The sequence below is a fragment of the Gymnoscopelus braueri genome (assembly GCF_963280865.1).
Source record: "Gymnoscopelus braueri genome assembly, chromosome: 16".
NCBI lineage: Eukaryota > Metazoa > Chordata > Actinopteri > Myctophiformes > Myctophidae > Gymnoscopelus > Gymnoscopelus braueri.
In genome coordinates this window covers 46,645,053-46,658,203 of record NC_137616.1, presented here as the reverse complement: position 1 = coordinate 46,658,203, position 13,151 = coordinate 46,645,053, and the positions used below count along the sequence as shown (strand labels likewise).

The following is a 13,151-nucleotide window of genomic DNA, read 5'->3' as shown; positions in this document are numbered from 1 at the left end:
GCTTAACAGTTGGATTTAACGGACCGTAGGACTACGTTCTTGGCGGTTAATGTGTTAATATTATTTATGTTATAGAGCGTCGCAGTTCCCACCCACTTCCTGTTTTTTTTGGTGCCGGAAGAAAAAACTCAATGCATTTTTCCATTGACATTTCCAAAAATATTTATATCTATTAATTTAAGCCTCGAATCAAGCCATCACGAGATGACATGAATCATGACCATAAAACGTTTGATTCTGTGATTTTTTTTTGTTGAAAACGGCAAAACAAAGGGTATTTATTAAATATAGTATATCATATAATTAAATATAAAATAAAAAAGAATCACAGAAAAAAACGTTTTATGGTCATGATTCATGTCATGTCGTGATGGCTTGATTCGAGGCTTAAATTAATAGATATAAATATTTTTGGAAATGTCAATGGAAAAATGCATTGAGTTTTTTCTTCCGGCACCAAAAAAAACAGGAAGTGGGCGGGAACTGCGACGCTCTATTGTCCGTCCGACACTCTCTGATTGGCTGTGTGCTGTGTGTTGCAGTGAGCTGCTCCAGTCATTGGATCTGTGTGACAACGACCCGGTCGCCGTGGCCCGCTGCTTCGTCATGAAGGTACAGACAGTCCAAACTGAAGATGGAATAACTCTAGTATATATATTTCTATGCTCTGTTGTATCATTTTATATGTATTTCCTGCATATCGTTAGAGCCTACTATAATGGAAGTCTTAAACGTTACAGAGAAGTTGTTCAGAGACCGAGGAAGAACCACCGCATGTCAGGAATCTTTATCTTAAAGGAGGAGTTCACCCAAAAAAAAACGTATTTTCTATCAATTACACACCTCATGAAGCCTTGATTTCATGGATTTATTTTTGTTTTTGTGGCATTCCTAAGACAATAATTTGATGACCGGGTGTACTTCCGGTAGGAGACACAAATAATCTACTTTGTGTCTCCTACCGGATACATTAGCCGGTAGGGGACGGGAATCAAATTATTAGCTTAGGAATGCGACAAAAACAAAAAATAATCCATGGATTCAAGGCTTCATAGGGTGTGCAATTGATAGAAAATAAGTCATTTTTTGGGTGAACTCCTCCTTTAACATTTATTTTGGAGCACATCATCATCACACAAGGAGAGACCTTCGGCGTCAGCTGAGAGTACACGTTTCACACAGTATTTTATACCTCCTCAGAGTCACACAAGAACAGCCGGTCAGTCCTTACATGGCTTCGTTATACTAGCTGACCCAATACATACAGAAGGACAGTTGAACATAGATGAGGTGAGAGGAACTGTACTCTCAACCAGGAAGTACTACAGGTGATGATGTCACCGCCCTGGAGAGAGAGAGATATGGGGTGACAGCTGCATCTCACTACAATACTTATCTGACTAATTGACAAGTACATTAAGTATAATCAATACCACCATGACTCTATACAGTATGATTGTTTTCCCCCACCACACTACACTGATGTGTGTCATGTGGGAAACCTACAGTACCAAGACAAATTCTTTGGACAGTAAACTGGAACGCATCTGTCACTTTAGATGTCTTTGGCTATTCAAAAATAGCAGATATACAAGCTCATAGCGCGGCACCGAGTGCCGCGCTACGAGCTTGTAGATCTGCTATTTTTGAAAAATCTTGTTTTTTTTTTTTTTTTTTTTTTTTTTTAAACTGTTAGGATTTAGATTTTTTTAAAGAATCGCCTCAGGTCTTAATGGGTTAATAACCACTATTAGCGGACGTGGTTGTGATGAACTCCTGTGTCTCTCTCTGTTGCAGACGGAGGACTTTGACATCTACACACAGTACTGCACCAACTACCCTAAGTAAGTTCTACTGGTCCCAGGCCAGTGCATAACCACGGGTTCACACATCATTCATCACTTCATCCGGATGTACTCCCAAAGATCTATCTGTTGATGGAAGACACTCCGTAGTTCATGGGACCAAAATGCACCCGTGAAATTGTTTTCCGAGATCCGATTTGAGATATTACAGAACTGACGGCGACTGTTGGGTATTATATGGAACCAACAAACCTAATAATTAGAATTGCTATCAAAAATGCCATTCTACCAGTAAATGCCAGGCGTAGACGGTACTCCATAATGGAATCTAGGAGCTAGGTAGCAGCCTGCAATAAGAGATTTGTATTGGAATCCACGAGCGCTTACAGTGTGCGCACCTTTGATCCCATGGAGTTAAATTATGATGTGGTGAAACTCTGAAACGTTGAAAAACTGACATATTTGTGCAGCTCAACCCCCTCTCAATGACCTCCTCTACAAGGTACCAAAGATACTCTTTCTAGTGCTGAAGATAGAATTGACTTTCTGTCTGTCTGTCTGTCTGTCTGTCTGTCTGTCTGTCTGTCTGTCTGTCTGTCTGTCTGTCTGTCTGTCTGTCTGTCCGTCCGTAGTTCCGTGGCTGCCCTGACAGAATGCATGAGGAATAAATCTCTGGCTAAGTTCTTCCGGGAGCGTCAGGCCACGTTGAAGCGCTCTCTCCCTCTGGGCTCCTACCTCCTCAAACCCGTCCAGAGGATCCTCAAGTACCACTTACTGCTGCAGGTAATGTTAGATTCACATGTAATAGTAACAACAGTACTGTCCTGTGTGTTTTGTGGCCCTAGAGATAGGGTGTGAAGAGAGGAAGTATTGTGTTGCATTGTGGACGTCTAGTGCTGTCACCATTACCACATTTAAGTAGATGATTAATTATTCATTGAAATAATTGCAATTTAATTGTGTTTTTGGCCTTGAACATATGAATAAAAATTGCATTTCTGTTTCGCCTTTTAGGCTTCATAATCAAATATTACAAATAATTACTTTTTTAAAAATATACAAAGAAATGACTGACATTTAATAATTTTATCAGTGTTTTCGGTGTTTTGTCTGTGTTTTCGGCATGGTTTCGGGTTTCAAGCAGTGTTTGTGTTGCCACATATGGGGGAGGACCGTGTATACGTCACGGGAGAAGGGGGAAAAAACAAAAGAAAGCGTGTACACGTGATGCGGAAGTCTGCCGTGAGGAGCTGTGGAGACTGGTCGAGCCTACACTGCATGTACACTCGCTGCATGCCGACTCGGAGAGCCGACTCGGCTCTTCCACTCGACTCCACTCGCCTCCTCCAAGAAGCAAATGTACAATTGGGCCCAAACTATTTCCGGGTCAAGCTGGAGTGAGCGAGCGAGTGGACGAGATTTTCGGTATTGGAATTCAGCTCTAGGTTCCCATTTACAACACCAGACCAAGAGAGGCAGTTCACTCAGAGAGTGGGTGGGGTCCAGCCTAGTGCAGGATATGTATGGATTTATAAATGTATATAAAACAAGAGAGGCTTGTGCAGAGGATAGATAGATAGATAGATAGATGGTTTGGACATGTGCAGAGGAGAGATGAGGGCTACATTGAGAGAAGGATGCTGAAGATGGAGCTGCCAGGTAAGAGGAGAAGAGGAAGGCCAAAGAGTTTTATGAATGCAGTGAGAGAGGACATGCAGGTGGCTGGAGTGACAGAGGAAGATGCAGAAAGATGAACCAGATGTGGCAACCCCGATGGAAATGTGCAGAAAGAAGACGACTACTGTACTGTGTTCTACTTTTATTTTAATTCATGTTTAATACAACATGTGTGTGTGTGTGTGTGTGTGTGTGTGTGTGTGTGTGTGTGTAGGAGATAGCGAAGCACTTTGACCCAGAGGAGGAGGAGGGCTATGAGGTGGTGCAGGAGGCTATCTTCACCATGACGGGGGTGGCCTGGTACATTAATGACATGAAGAGGAAGCATGAGCACTCTGTTAGACTGCAGGTACGCACACACACACACACACACACACACACACACACACACACACACACACACACACACACACACACACACACACACACACACACACACACACACACACACACACACACACACACACGCACACACACACACACACACACACACACACACACACCATTTGATTGATTGAATACTTTATTGAAATTTGCAGAAAAAAGCACATGAAAGTCTAATTCAATACAAGGTCAGATAATAGGGTTTAAAACCCAGAAAGCCATGCTTGTTTCCATTGGGGTCCTTTGTACTCAATTCATAGAACCTGTCCATTTAAAACCTGTTTAACATCTCTCCTCCTCTCCTCCTCTCCTCTCCTCTCCTCCTCTCCTCTCCTCTTCAACTGATTTTAAAGCTATAGTAAACACGACCGAAACGTTGTTACACAATAAATATTCTCTTGAAACATGCAAGTGGCAGTGTGCGGGTATCTCTTCTTTTTACTAGTAACAAAATTAGCCCTGGACCCCCTGGAACCCCCTCAAGGACCCCCGTTCTAATTGAATGACATTTAAAGGTGTGATACTGTGTTTGGCCACCAGGAGGTGCAGTCTCTGCTGTTGAACTGGAAGGGTGCAGACCTGACCACCTATGGAGAGCTGGTGCTGGAGGGAACCTTCAAGGTGCACCGGGCCAAAAACGAGCGCACCCTCTTCCTGTTTGAGCGCGTGCTGCTCATCACCAAGCGGCGTGGAGACCACTACGTCTACAAGTCACACATATCGGTCAGTCTGTGAGAACTATAGCAATGTCTGTCCTACTGAGACAACACTGTCTCACCTCTTCTGACTCTACCTCACCTCTTCAGACTCCTAGATAGTGTTATAGCACTGTGTGTGTGTGTGTGTGTGTGTGTGTGTGTGTGTGTGTGTGTGTGTGTGTGTGTGTAGCACACACACACACACACACACACACACACACACACACACACACACACACACACACACACACACACACACACACACACACACACACACACACACACACAGGGAAACAAATATAACAGGGTTGATAGTTCATGGTCCCTAAGGATACACATGGCACCTCCTCCTCCACACAGACAAACTGCCTATAACAGCTGAAACAGAGCAATAGTTCGCAAGTTGTTTGGCTTTGTTTTGTTGTCATGCCCAGCGATTGCTAGTCCACTCGTGGTCAGCTTATATACATGGCCCAGGCTTCCAAATATGAGTACAGAGAATCTGCATCTGTACCCAAGGTTTGTTATGATTCTCAGTAGCGGTTGGTACTTAGAATGCTTATCTTGGTAAGCCTGGTTCATGTATAGGTCAAAGACACAGCCCACCTCCAGAGTCAAAAGCTCCTTGTGACAGGTGTCAACAAAAACGACATCAGGGGTATTTGGGATGTTAGCGAAGACATCACAAGCTAAACCAAACCAATCTGGTAGCACTCTTGAGTGTTTGTACATTGCTGCACTGGATGGCATACATTTTTTGACTGCATCGACAATGCGGTTGTGGCGAGCAATGTACACATTTTTATATGCACTACTGTACATCCATTGATGATGTGTGCAATGGATTCTAGGTGTTGTTCAGAATCCATGATGCTTTATACAGAGTGGACTATGGATGTCAGGATACCAGATTGACAGATTGTACTTGGTTGGTAATACTAGCATTCTTGCTTTGATGGTGAATTTTAACACATCCTCCCCAATTACAGCATTTTTGTACATCGAATGTGAAACAGAATGATCAGCGGAATCAACACAGGCCAACTTTCCCTGCAGTCGGAAGTCCACGCCAGTGTTGTTTGGCCTCTGTCTGTTTCATATTAAGCGGAACCCTTCTAGCTGTGTCTTCCTGTAGTCTAATGTACCCTCCCTGGTGAGAGAGAGTAGCCTCCACTACCACACTGGGGTCTGTAATTAGTCCATCAGAGATGAGCACTTCGGTGTTGTTTTTTTTGCCCATTTTAACTGGACTCCTGTCCAGTGGCAGAGGTCACTGAGATCTGGCTAATCGGACCAGCCTTGTCTTGTGAGTCCAGAGTCTTTCCTCCGGAAACCTAGGAAATTATTCTGGTCTGCAACAGCCAGGGGGACCTTCCTCCTGCGTAAGTCCAGTAGGAGTGATGCCCTGGCCATTTCTCTGACAGTGCCATCATCATTATTATTAAGCATGTGGAGTAGGTGGGTTAGCCTTGTTGCTGCATAGATCCACATACATTTGGGACCCCCAGCCCCCCTTCGCCATACGAGAGGAAGAGTATGTCTCTTGTGGAGTGTGTGTTTAGTTTAGGCCAACCCATTTTCTGGCCAGCTGGACAGTTCTATTTGTCACGTCTCTCAGTGCCTTTTGTGGGATGTGTACATTGGCAAATAGATCTTCGCCAGGGCCACTTCTCTCACAGCCTCCAGTTTCATGACTATAGGTGCTTTAGTGCCTGATTTACAGGTGTGCGTGAGAGATAGATGCATGTGTGTGTTACAGTGTGTGTTTACAGTACAGTATGTGTGTTACAGTTTGTGTGTGTGTGTTACAGTGTGTATTTACAGTACAGTATGTGTGTTACAGTGTGTATCTGTGTGTGTTGCAGTGCTCCACTCTGATGTTGATGGAGAGCTCTAAGGATTCTCTGTGCTTCAGTGTCACTCACTATAAACACCCCAAACAACCCACTACTGTCCAGGTAACACACACACACACACACACACACACACACACACACACACACACACACACACACACACACACACACACACACACAGCCCATCAGACAGTGTAATTAGCCCTCATTTATAAATGGAACATAGAAACCAGCCTAGATCTGTGGATCCGAGTGCAGAATTCACGCTTGTAAATAAATAAATAAGGCCCAGACTGCCAGGGATTTTCTTACCTTTTCAAGTAGTCACAGAACATTTATCTCCAGTATGATGGATCCCCTGATGGTTGCTAATCACAGAGGGTTTCACTGTGCTTCCGTGAAAAAATAAATGTCATGGCGACCTCCCGTTCGCTTGTTATGCGCTGTTGAAAATAGTATGTCTCGCCAAAAATACACAGTAACACAGTAGCCGAGACACACATAATATATAAAAACACAAAAACAAAACACGTCATTGGCACTGAATGAGTTAAGCATGATATGATAGATTGTTTTTAATTACTCAATTTCAACTGCTTGATATTAGATTTCACGTTACAACATTGTGTCTACGATGGAAAACCATTTGCCATCTTTTCTGGTATACGCACGTTTTAGAATGAGGGGCCAATGATGTGTATAATGATGTGTTTTGTGTTCGTAATGTGTGTGTAATGATGTGTGTGTGTGTGTGTGTGTGTCGTGTTCAGGCGAGGACAGTGGAGGAGAAGAAACTGTGGACTCATCACATCAAACGACTCCTTCTGGAAAACCACCACGCCATCATACCTCAGAAGGTACTACTGTATGAATATACAACATGCTATTATACCTATTATACCAATGTATCATGCAGGATACAGATTGACCAAGTGAAATTGGAAGTGATGACACAAAGACATGAGCGACACAATTGGAACTGGAACACTATAAAAATTAAGCTAATAAATGGGTTCTCTCTCCTGATTGGATAAAATCGGTATAACAACCTGAAAATTTATTTTGTGTTTACTAAAGAGCTGGAGAGACATGGAGACCCCTGTTACTGAGCAAACACTCTATAGCAATGATTACTATCACAATATAGAGCTATTTAAAGGGATACTTCACTTTCAAATAAAATAAACATTAAAAAAAATTATTTAAAAAAAATGAAAGAAGTTATGGCAAAATAAAGGCCCCCTCACACATTAGTAGGACACTCTAATGCGTGAGGGGGCCTTTATTTTGCCATAACTTCTTTCATTTTTTTTTCATTTTTTTTAATGTTTATTTTATTTGAAAGTGAAGTATCCCTTTAACACTGTTACTGAACAAACACTCTATAGCAATGATTACTATCACGATATAGAGCTATTTAACACTGTTACTGAACAAACACTCTATATAATGATTACTATCACAATATAGACCCATTTAACACTGTTACTGAACAAACACTCTATAGCAATGATTACTATCACAATATAGAGCTATTTAACACTGTTACTGAACAAACACTCTATATTAATGATTACTATCACAATATAGAGCTATTTAACACTGTTACTGAACAAACACTCTATATAATGATTACTATCACAATATAGACCCATTTAACACTGTTACTGAACAAACACTCTATAGCAATGATTACTATCACAATATAGAGCTATTTAACACTGTTACTGAACAAACACTCTATAGCAATGATTACTATCACAATATAGACCTTCAATCTTTTAACAAAAAATTATGTTTGTTTAAACTAAACTATATAAATTACACGACTTTTAAATACACTCTATTTGTTATTTGTTTCAGGCAAAGGAGGCCATCTTAGAAATGGACTCAGTGTGTAAGTATTGATATGTGTTGATCATCATATTGCATAAATCAGACAGGATGATGATGATGATGATATTGTCACTCGATCCTGTAGGTTCACACTCTATAACATTCGAAGGATCAGACCCTTCCTCACCCAGGAGTCAGTCCAGCTCCTTATCCAGAACATATCAAAACTTGACCATTGTAACTCTCTCATTACTGCTCTCCCGGCATGTGCCAATTGATCCAGAATGCCGCAGCACGCTTGGTCTTCAACCAGCCACAATTTTCACATGTCTCCCCCCTTCTCCACTCCCTCCATTGGCCCCCAGTTACTGCCCGCACAAAACAGTACAAAACACTGATGTTGGCCTACAAAGCAACCAAAGGTATGGCACCTCCATGTATCTTCAAAGCCTGATCCAACCCTACAAACCTAGAACCTCCCCTAAAACATCCGGGACAACGCTCCACACGTCCCAGACTCTTCTCCCTTCTGGCTCCCAAACTGTGGAATGAACAGACTCACTCCCAATCTTCCCCCGTAATTTGAAGACTGACCTCTTCAGACTCTACCTTTAGCCCGTAGCAGCACTTGCCCTAGCCTCGACGACCTTGCAGGCTAATGCAAAGGCTAAAATGCAACTTAGATAGCATGTTATGTAGACAGATGCCAGGTCATCGTTGACCTGGCATCTATAGTAGTGTTTATAGTTTCAATGTACTGTTAGACTGGTGGTTTACTTATGTATTAGTTTATTAGTAGATTACTATTTCTATGCATTTGATATAGTACCTTGTGTTGTCATTGCTTACTGTAAGATGGATTAATTACTTATTGTAAATTGTGGTTTTCAGTACAAGCACAGATATAGTTCTAACTGCATTTCCTTACAAATCCTCTGAAATGACAAACACCTTAATGATAAAAACCTGTTTTATTCACTTCAAAACCTCATGCAAAGCTACCCAGTTTTTATTCACATACTGTATGAACAATAGCTTTTAACTTTCAAATCGTTGCTGTCGGGTGGAAACCTCATATATGTCCAAAATCGATACTTTTCAGGAAATGTAAAAAAAAAATAACCTGTTCCCATGGATCCAATGTAGTTATTATTTAGTCACAAGCTAGTTTTTTATTTATAAAACCGACACACACACACACACACTTAAAGGGGAATTTTGCCCCACGGTTTTCGTACCTTTTCTATGATGTGATGATATCCTAGGACTAGTGGTATAGTAGAAAAATGTCATAACTCCATCCCGGTTTCCGCCGCAGCTAAAAACCTGCAACATGGGACTTGCGCTAAATCGTGTATTTTAATAGTTTTTTTTGCTATATTTTTTTAGTGAGATCTGACGTTCATAGTGACAGAACACTATGCAACGTGATTGTCTTGAATGCGCCCCACCGGAAGTCTCGCTAGACGGGATTTCGTGAAATCTCGTCTAGCGAGACTTCCGGTACATTAGTTTTTTTTTCAGAAACATAGGAGATCTACAAGCTCTGAATGTGTCACTTTTTGATACTTGTGCGTGATGCTCTTGTACAACCAAGTAGGCTATTAATATTTTTGGAGAAGAAAAAAAACAAAACATGAAAAGTTTAAATATGGTAATACAAGGTTATTGCCCAACAGCAATTAAATATTAGTTTTGATTGTGAAAAAGTTGAAGAGAAGCTGAATTGTTCATTTTCCAATACGGATAAATATGAACTATGTTTTGGAACAGGCTCTTATTTATTGTCGCTTGCGTTCAGATGGTATATAAAAATGAAATAAATGTTATAAAATAACCGTTGTTTTTGTGTTTTGCGTTCAGATCGGACCAGGTATCGCTACAGCCCCGACAGGCTGAAGAAAACCCTCTCCTGTCAGTCAGACGAGGGCCCACGACAACGCCCACTCTCAGGTACAAGCAACTCCTGGCTCATTGCTTTACAGTAGCTCATTGCTTCTCAAAGTGGGGTCCGGGGACCCCCAGGGGTCCTTGCGGGGGGTACCAGGGGGTCCCCAGCCAAAAAAAAGTCAGCTATTTTTGAAAAATCGTGAACATTAAAAAATTTGAATATATGTTTTTTAAAGCGAACATTTGTAACTCAAATCTTTGCTTCTGGGTGGTCCCTGGAACAAAATATTTTGAGATGGGGGTCCGCGGCCAAATACATATCATTTTGGGGGTCCTTGACATGAAAAAGTTTGAGAACCACTGCCTTAGCTTAGCACACGATGCTATATGTGCCCGTGATGACTGAGCCATGCAAAGATACTGCCCACTTCATTGTCTCCGCCAGGCCGTAAGGCATGGCAAGAGAGTATGTTTTACCCCCTGTCCGTGTGTCCGTCCGTCCGTCCGTCCGTCTGTCACCAGCTAATCTCTGGCACCGTTGGCCCGGTCGCTGCGAAACTGTGCACACACACTCCCTGGATGCCAATTCAGAACATTTGCCCCAAATTTTTCACATGGGCCTGTTATAGCGCCACCAGGAGGCCGATTTGTGCAAAACCAATTTCTTTATATTACTCCTACAGATTTTATCCAAAGGTCATGCAAATCGGTATACAGTATCTCTATAGTCATGTGATCAACACGGATGTGTCCGATTTCCCATATTCCATCCTCATTGGCTAAGGCTGGCTTCCAAAGTTTGCAGGATTGCTCCGTTTTGAACTAAATTATGCACTCAGCTTGCGATTTCCGTGAAATTTTACACGCACATTCCCACTAGGCTGAGGAAGAAATGCCACCCCTTTCACATTGGCCTGTTATAGCGCCACCAGCAGGTCTAATTTAGCTAAACACATTTTTGGAACAAAATGCCTCAAATCATGAATGCAGTGTCCGATTGTCGTGAAAGGCCTAAGAAGAAACGGGCACCCTTTTCACAATGGCCTATTATAGCGCCATCAGGAGGCCACAATAACCTACCTGACCTGGCGGAGACCTGTGCTCCGAGGAGCACTTTTTCTAGTTTATGATGCATTTATTATGTATTTCCAGTTGAAATGATCTACATGTAAATGCTCTTGCTTTTGCAGAACCAAACACACAGACGGTGAAGAACAGCAACGGTAATGAAACTCTAACTGTAACATGTATGATTATACAGTACATTAACCCATGAAATCCGGGAACACATCTGTGTCATTTTTAGATTTCTTTGGGCTATTCAAAAATAGCAGATCTACAAGCTCATAGCGCGGCACCGAGTGCCGTGCTATGAGCTTGTATATCTGCTATTTTTTGAAAAACCGTGAAAATGTGTGCAAATCTTTGAATATATGTATTTTTAAAGCCAACATTTGTAACTCAAATCTTTGATTCTGGGGGGATTCTACACATGTCTTCTCAATCCTAACAGTTTTTTTGAAAATGTATTTGGCTGTGGACCCCCATCTCAAAATATTTTGTTCCAGGGACCCCCCAGAAGTTGTAACAGAGTAAAAAATGTTTGCTTAAAAAAATATATATATTCAAAGATTTTCAAAAAAAATCACTATTTTTCAAAAATAGCAGATCTACGAGTTGCCGCGCTATGAACTGCTATTTTTGAATAGCCAAAGAAATCTTAAAATGGATCAGGGTCCAATTGAAACTCTCTAAAGTGTTGGTGGCCCCACCCACCTGAGCGGTTAAGGGGTTAAGTGGTCAGATGGGTGGCCGCGTGCATATTTTCAGAGCATGTTCATTTCAATCAGTTAATTGTGTTGCGGCTTGACTCAGTGGAACTAATGTAGTTATACTTTAAGTTCCTATTTAGCAGCATCACCATGAAAACTCATTTTTCAAGGTTTTAAAGAAGAAAAGAAAATACCAGGACATATTACATTATGTTTTTAAATATCAATGTCATATTATCATAAATATCTTAGTGTTTGGCCAATTATTCGTAGGAGTTCTGTTACATCACACTACTCACTAGGAGTACTGTTTCACAGATCATGGTGTGTTGTATGAATATTAAACTATAGTATTTGTATGTGTCTGCATTAATCCTGTTTCTGTTTCCCTCTGCAGCTGTCCTGAAGGTAAGGCTCCAACACACTGTGTGTGTGCGTGTGCGCGTGCGTGCGTGCGCATGTATTTGTGTGTTTGTGTTCCCACAAGAATCAGAATCAGAATCAGAATCAGGTTTATTGTCACATCACAGGTTTACAAGGTAAAAAAAAGGATAGTAAAATGAGAGAAATAGGCATTATGAGGACACTTCTCCTGGTCCTCACTACAGAAATGGCTCTTTATGGTTTAATAGTTGGTTGGTTGGTTTAAGAGTTAGGATTACAATTAGGAAAGGAGTTGGGGTTATGGTCAGGATTAGACGTTAGGTTAGGTTTAGGGGTCGGGGTTAGTGTACATTGGTAGGTCCACTTAGCGGCAGGTGTGTGCATGATTAGACATAAGGTGAAAAAAAAGAAAAACACACAGGGCAGAAACCTTACAGTGTATCAAATCCAACAAGTAAAGTTCGCACAGAGGAATATGTCATCGCTGTCGGGCAGAAACCTCACCACAACAATATATATATATATTTTTCATAATTTGGCTTTCTTGATCATAGTACAGCGTCACACAGCAGTATTAAAAGTAGCAGATCTACAAGCGATGCGTTTCCAGCTTTACTTTAGCTATTTTACGTTAGCTATTTACTTAGCCATTTTTTTTATTTGAATCCTGAGAAGTAACAGTTTTGGACACAGGAGGTTTTCCTGACGGAGACGATAATATCCACATGAAGGGAGGAAAAAAGACGTATCGAGTAAAAGGTTCCATTATCCAAAGGGTTCATTATAGTTAAAGCTGATCAAAAGCCGATCAAAATCCCTCTGAAGTGACACCCCAAGTGTGCCCCACCC

At 41.5% G+C, this 13,151-nt stretch overlaps 2 protein-coding genes across 2 annotated transcripts in view; one reads left to right on the top strand and one right to left on the bottom strand.

Annotated features, from left to right (window-relative positions):
- The window catches only part of cdc42bpb (CDC42 binding protein kinase beta (DMPK-like)), a 419,833-nt gene that overhangs the window by 37,930 nt on the left and 368,752 nt on the right, over window positions 1–13,151 (bottom strand). The window lies entirely within an intron of this gene.
- Window positions 1–13,151, top strand: part of LOC308103024 (pleckstrin homology domain-containing family G member 3-like) — a 79,468-nt gene that overhangs the window by 49,168 nt on the left and 17,149 nt on the right. The window contains exons 6-16 of the mRNA XM_080452876.1: window positions 543–612; window positions 1,798–1,844; window positions 2,438–2,588; window positions 3,697–3,831; window positions 4,407–4,589; window positions 6,430–6,522; window positions 7,191–7,277; window positions 8,284–8,317; window positions 10,120–10,209; window positions 11,337–11,369; window positions 12,316–12,434. Of these exons, the coding sequence (XP_080309002.1) occupies window positions 543–612; window positions 1,798–1,844; window positions 2,438–2,588; window positions 3,697–3,831; window positions 4,407–4,589; window positions 6,430–6,522; window positions 7,191–7,277; window positions 8,284–8,317; window positions 10,120–10,209; window positions 11,337–11,369; window positions 12,316–12,434 (1,042 nt within the window). The remainder of the gene's footprint in view (window positions 1–542; window positions 613–1,797; window positions 1,845–2,437; window positions 2,589–3,696; window positions 3,832–4,406; window positions 4,590–6,429; window positions 6,523–7,190; window positions 7,278–8,283; window positions 8,318–10,119; window positions 10,210–11,336; window positions 11,370–12,315; window positions 12,435–13,151) is intronic.